A 6,933-nucleotide genomic window follows, 5' to 3' on the forward strand; every position below is an offset into this window, starting at 1 on the left:
GCACAACAATATTTGATAGATGACAGCAGAAATTGTTTGTAGGCATATTCTTTGAAGTGTTTATGTAAGTTCGCCTTAGGAAACCAAGTAATTGATTTGATTTGTTGCATATGTAGTCAATGTGATCATGCCATGAAAGTTTATTGTTCAAGTAAACCCCAAGATATTTGATCTTTTCTACTGATTTCAAGGGTACTCCATTTGTTTAATATGTAAATGTTTTGGTGGTGTGGTGTGTGGTAACTTGTAAGATGTTGCATTTAGATACATTAAAGTCCATCTGCCATTCATTTGCCCATTTTATAAGAGTAGTTAAGTCATCCTGCAGAATCTTATGATCACTTGGTGAGTGTATAGGTCTATAAATTAAAATATCATCTGCAAACAGTCGCAATTCACTATGTAGCTATGTTTGTAGTTACAGTATGTAGTTGATATATATTGCAGGTCCAAGGACTGAGCCTTGGGGGACACCAGATGTTATGTCACAAGATGTGGAATAATGGCCTTCTATTACTACTTGTTGTGTTCTGTTATGTAGAAAGGATTCAAACCACATAATAGTGTTTGAAATTTCACGTGATTGAAGCGCACGTGAACGCATTAACGCATTGCGCTTTCAGCAGGTGTTGCAAAGATATGGAAATCCTCAGTAAACTGGGGATTTCCGTAAAGTGCAAAGCAATAAACGTGGTCCACTACATCATTTCACACCTTTTAGTTCTACCAACATGACTGGTGAATCAGACCACCCGGTGTGCTTGCTGATGGCTTTTAAACTGATGTATCAACGTTTCACTCAGCTACACAGTCATACAGCATGCATTTCATCACATGTAGCTAGTCTACAGCCGCCAGGATAGACTTCACGTGATGGATGAGCAGGCGCATGAACACGTTACATGCACATAGACGTTGCAAAGATTTGGAGAAACCCCAGAAAAAGGCTTCGGAAATACGTATACCTGACCTCTATAAAAAAATCTCGCTATATATATACGTCGAGTCGGTACCGATGCACTCTAGAAGCCGGCTTTTATGCAAGTTATTGGAGTAGCTATTCGACTATTGTCCTTTTCGACCCAACCCGGCGGCGGTACTTTATTACGGTGAGAGCTATACTAATCGTTTTCCAAGTTTTACTATTTTAGGCGCTATCCAGTTATAGCTACCTACTTAGATCGTTAACACTGAGTTAGCCATACTTTGATTCAGCATTCGAGATTACGCCGAGGAATAGCTACGCGGACTGATTTAGCCAGTTATTTGGGGCCGCTGAGATAGCTAACATTTGATACAGATCTGTTCTTAAACTCTTGCTTTGATCTCACAGATTAACTACGTAGCTAGCTATAGCTATATCAAATTAAACAGTTCATCAATGAGGCTAAGTCATTTTGTAATTAACATATCCCAGGACAGACCATTCTGGAGCGCAGGCCAAAAAATTAAAGGAAATGTTTATTTTGAGGTAGCAAAGACAAAAATGGTGTACAGTGTCACAATCACACTGTCTGGAAAAGCAGCAGTCAAGTGGCCTAAGCAGCGACAGTTTCTTACCTCCCAGGAGTATTTCACTGGATCAAACGTAATATTCAGTGATATGACATATTATTTGTATGGTGAAAGCAACTTAGTCAGGGAAATGCAAGCAGGACAACATCAGTATCCCTTCAGTATACAGCTTCCTACCACAATTGCCTCATCTTTTGAGGGAAACTGTGGAAATATTCGGTATGTGCTGACTGCCAGAATATCACGACCTAACAAAGTGGACCGATTATGTGCCAAGAATGTTCCAGTACGTGAACTTGTTGACCTGGACACACCACAGTTAACTAGGCCAATGTCAGTGTCGAAAGAAAAAATTCTGTGTTCTTTTTGTTGTACTTCTCAACCAGTCAAGGTGTCAGCTTCCATAGAAAGACATGGACATTCTGTTGGAAATATAATTTCCATCTCTGTGGATTGTACTCATAAGAAGATCACATACTTGAATGCTTATCTGAGACAGAAAGTAGAGTATCATGCTGGAATACAAACCAAATGTACCTATAAAGTTATATCAAGGACCACTATAGATGACTGGACTGTTGGGAATATTCGTATTCCACCCACCACTGCCCCTACCATTAGAAACTGTCGTGTTATCAGAGTCTCATATGAGGTGGTTACAATACTAAATTTTAGAATTCCTGGTTTCAAGAGTCTTTGTTTGCCACCAATTCCAGTGACCATTGGCAATGTTTCAAGCGGAGAAGATCAACCTAGCTATAGTGCAGCACCCACTAATACTAATGCGAGAAATTCTGTTGTGGCTCAGACTTCAGCACCATTTGCAAGCTTCAGTGTCCAACCTTCAGCACCACCTGCAAGCTTCAGCATACCAGGTTATACTGGTATCCTGCAGCCATTAGCAGCTGTGCAGCAAACATCCAGTTCAATTGTACAGCAACCAGTAAATGCCATAAATTCTGTTGACATTCCCAACACTCCTCCTCCATCATACACAGAGTCAATAACATTGCAAGATCCTTATCCTACTCAGACAACTTTTTACCTTCCACCAGAACAATGTTCTCAGCAGGCTATAAATAGTTGGATCCCACCTGCTGAAAATACAGAATTTACAGATTAGAAACTGTATTCTGTAGTCTGTGTACTACAAGTAACTTAAAATAGTTAATCCATTATATAGTTGTGTTAGATTTGGCCACTGGCACAGGATGTCAGTGGACCATCAGTGTACTGTATTGTACTGTATCTGTCTTTGTAAATCATGTGGAAATATATACTGCAACTATTATAGAATGTTAATGTCAAAACAGAAACATTGCATTGTATGTATAGACACTATTAAAGCTGTATACTAGTGCTTATGCAGCTGTATACATACATGTGTATGCTGTACATATGCGTATTATAAAACACATTATTGTATTACAGGTTTATAATACATGTGTAATCAGTGTTGGGAATAAAGCGTTACAAAAGCGGCATTATGCATATTATGCAATAGTTATTAATCAATCACAAGTAGTAATGTACCATGTAACTGTAACAGTGTTCACATTATGTAACTATAAAATTGACACATTGTCAACTCATTATGATATTATATACATCACGATGTGCAGACCTTAAAGTTACATAAATGCCACAGGGACAGTGTAACCATGAGATATCAATGATCATCAAAGTACACTTGTGCTGATACTCTCAAAACATGTACGTCATTATTATGGTATAGTGTTGATTCAGCATCATAGAATAATTTTTGTTGCTTTATTCAGGTATACTGCATGTACATACAACAGATGTGTAAAACATTGCAGTGCTGCAGTCATATGTACTGTTCTGCATAGAGTGCTTTGTTTTTTTTAGTGCTGCATTGTTAGTTGCTTTGTGTAAAAGAAAAAGTAACTGCATTGTGCTATTGTACACTCTGAACTCAATTTCTTTCAAGCAGTAAACATTGGAAAATGAGATGAAGTGTTCTATAACATCGTTTCTATACACAGTACAAATATAAGGAAAGGGATCATAGAAAAATAAGTATATAGGGAACAAGGGAGGTCACCTACAGAGAGTATTAAGTTACAGTATATAACACTTAGTAGTGAAGTACAAAGGTAGAAGGTTAACTTTTTGTGAATTAGAATATTTTAGATATATAATTTGGATGCCACCTCCTCAAGATACATTTCCACCTTTAACGTAACATGATTATGTTTGTACCTATGGGCTAAATAAAGCAATGTTAACACCATGCAAGAAACATGCAGTTTTGTCAAAGAAGTGGTGATTATACAGCAAAGTTTATTGCTCTCCCCAACCACCTACAACTTAGCCTGTTTGTGCCCCTCCACTATAGATCCGCCCCTGATAGACAATGAGATTTGGCCCTTATTTTATTACTTACTATCCCACCAGGAACCTGCAAGATGTGTGTAGCAGGGAATCAGAAACTTAACATTATTGTTAACTATGTGGAATTAGATCTCAAGTGACTTGATCCACACACACATGGTCAAGCCTAAGAGGGTAGTAGAGAGTGAGGATGTACAATTTGAGGAGTTAGATTCCCAAGCTGATTTTGATAGTGCAGATGATGAGATTTGTCAGCTGTTGCTTTATAAAACTGTGGAACTGTTTGTGACAGTGCACAGTTATTCTTATGATAGCAACCTCATGGAGAAGCAATAAAATCTACAGCTAAGGGAATGCAACAAGTTAAGGTGCTTTGTAGGGAATTATACGACAGTGGGTATAGTCAAAAGTTTCAATCCAATACAAGACACTTTTGCTGAAACAAAGAATGGCAATTGACTATGGAAAGATTGCCATATTAAATTTACAAGAGTTGATATAAGTCCCTAACTTTATGCCAACACACTACCATTACTAGTAATGAGCTGCTATGAGTATACAAAACTTGCTACAAAACGTTCATCAAAATGATAATCCATACTATAAACCTTGAATTCTGCTGTACAATACTGGGAACATCTTTTCAGAGCCCCAAAATAAATTGGCAAACTAATATTATAGAGAGGCAAATTACTTACCATGATGAATAATACCATTGCTGCAGCAAACCAATGAAACCATAATTATCGAGACGATGTTTGACAAAGGTTGCTGGCTAAATCTACTGTTAGGACAAACCAGTTCGTCTTCTCCGTCAACAAGAAAATGTGCCAACAGCGCAATGTGCTAACAACTAAATCAAATGCAGCTGTGACGGACTGTTTCATATGACACAAAGAAGTACATAGTTTGTAATTTTCAATCTTGCTATGTACACTTACACACCCAAATCATGTATGCAAGAAGCCAGCATGTCATAACACTGGATTATTAATAGGAGTGATAATAGCAAGATTTCCACACAAATTATGTAACTCTGTGTTTCACGATTTTAAGTCACAAGGATCTAACATATTTGGAAACCTCATTAATAGGGCCACCACTGGGACCCAAAAAATTGGGCTCAATAACATTATGCTTGCATTATACTCCTAAGTTAATAAAATTCTTATAACTATCTTGGAACACTTTAATAAATGAATACTCTATTAGAGTATTTCACTACAAAGTGACTGTTCTATTAGAGTGTCAATCTAAGGGGCCTTGTACAATGTATTTTAGTGTTCTATTGCAGTTTTCATTCACTGCTCTGTTAGACAGTATCGATATGTAACTAAGATCCATAGTTTGGAAATATCCACCTGACTTAATATGCTGGCATATATAGCACTCCTTATGCTGGCATATTTGACTCAGGCCTACTACAAACAATGACTGATACTTTAATTTTCCAGCTAAGGTTAAGTGTAATTAAGTCTAGGGACTTTCACAGTTAACACCCAGGGTCACTATCCATCCATTGCACCTTGTAAATACAACTCAAAAGGAACTTGTACATAAAGCAGGATATAGTTAGGTTTCTATCACACTGTTCTAATAGAGGGTTTATTAATTACATAATACAAATCATACACACACACGTATGCTTTTACTGCTCTATGAATTTTCTATGTATATTGCATAAACAAAAAAGTAAATTAATTTTCACACTTTGCCTGTGCCCTAGCTAGTTTTTAATAACTGTTGCATAAATTGTAATACCACAATAGTTAACCTGTGACAAAAGAGCTCAAAGAAGCCAGGATGAAAAAGTTGTGAAATCAAGAAATCGCCGCAATGATGTTAATTGATGATGATGTAATCATCTTTTGGGGACACTCAGCATGGCTGTTTTGTTGTACGTATAGACATCGTTTCTTTTTGTATTTACAACAAAACTGAACTGGGGGCTTGATTTTACCTTAGTCTTCATTCTACAAAAAGTGCAGCTGTAGATCAGGTGTTCATGATCAAGAATATAACTATTTGCTTCTTAGTGCATTTGTTATTTTCTTCATGAACATTGACTACGGCATTAGAGTATTTAGATCGAGTGATTTTGCATTGCAACTCAGTACCTGTTACTCTGATTCACTTACAACCACAGAATCCATCCATAGGCAGTTTGGTCCAACCACAGCTTGGTCCATAAGCAGTTTGTCTTGTAGGCAATCAATCTTTTTCTACGAATCTGTATTGTGTGCTTGTTACAAATTAAAAGCTTGCTTTACTTTTCACATAACTCTTACTATAGTTTCTTTAAAACCACAAACGGCGTCCAAATATTGATTTTCAACTTATTCATGTAAACTGTTTAGCAACCCTGTAGGCATGACATCAAATCGGTCTATTTGTACATAAATAATTATCATTAATAATATTTACTATAGCACAATTCAAACAAAACTTGGTACCTATATTTTGCCTTGAAATTTCTTGCAATTGGATAATGTGTTTGTACTCTATAGCAGTTTTTGTAAGGGTGCAAAAGAAGAGGGAGAAAAATTGTTTTGACAACTTTTATCTCAGATATATTAGACTAATGATTATGCTTGCATTTGGTATGTGGATTACTAAAGGTGGAGGGCATTTCCACAAAATTGTATATAATTCATAAAGGTGACTATATACACACATACAAGTGAAAATCACATACATTACTATTATTGTTCTTCCTTACACTGGTGTAAGACTCACATCATCTATGTTTTAATCTACTGGATTGATAATTACCAAAGGCTCAGTGAAATGGCTGAAGATATGTGTAAACATCCGTCGCTGCTGTTAGTTTTCAGCAACAAATTGTGGGCAAAAGTGTGTAGTAGGTTTCCTAGTTTTACTCCATACAAAACTAAACATGAAATAGCACATCTTTAACATACACTGATTCCACCATGTGAAGAATTATATAAAGTAAACAGCTGCTGTAGGTGTCTTAATTACTGCAAATTCAAAATAAAATTATTAATTTGAACATAAAAGTACTGGCATAATACAGACTGCACTAATGACATAATGGTGAGA

The 6,933-nt window shown here is 36.5% G+C and overlaps 1 protein-coding gene across 1 annotated transcript; it reads left to right on the forward strand.

Moving 5' to 3' along the window:
• Nucleotides 1-1,022: 1,022 nt before the first annotated feature.
• On the forward strand, nt 1,023-2,971 carry LOC136240569 (arrestin domain-containing protein 3-like). The gene has a single exon (XM_066031567.1). It carries the CDS (start codon nt 1,382-1,384, stop codon nt 2,636-2,638), a length of 1,257 nt encoding a protein of 418 aa, XP_065887639.1. The 5' UTR covers nt 1,023-1,381; the 3' UTR covers nt 2,639-2,971.
• Nucleotides 2,972-6,933: the final 3,962 nt, after the last annotated feature.

This window comes from Dysidea avara, chromosome 12, assembly GCF_963678975.1.
Source record: "Dysidea avara chromosome 12, odDysAvar1.4, whole genome shotgun sequence".
NCBI lineage: Eukaryota > Metazoa > Porifera > Demospongiae > Dictyoceratida > Dysideidae > Dysidea > Dysidea avara.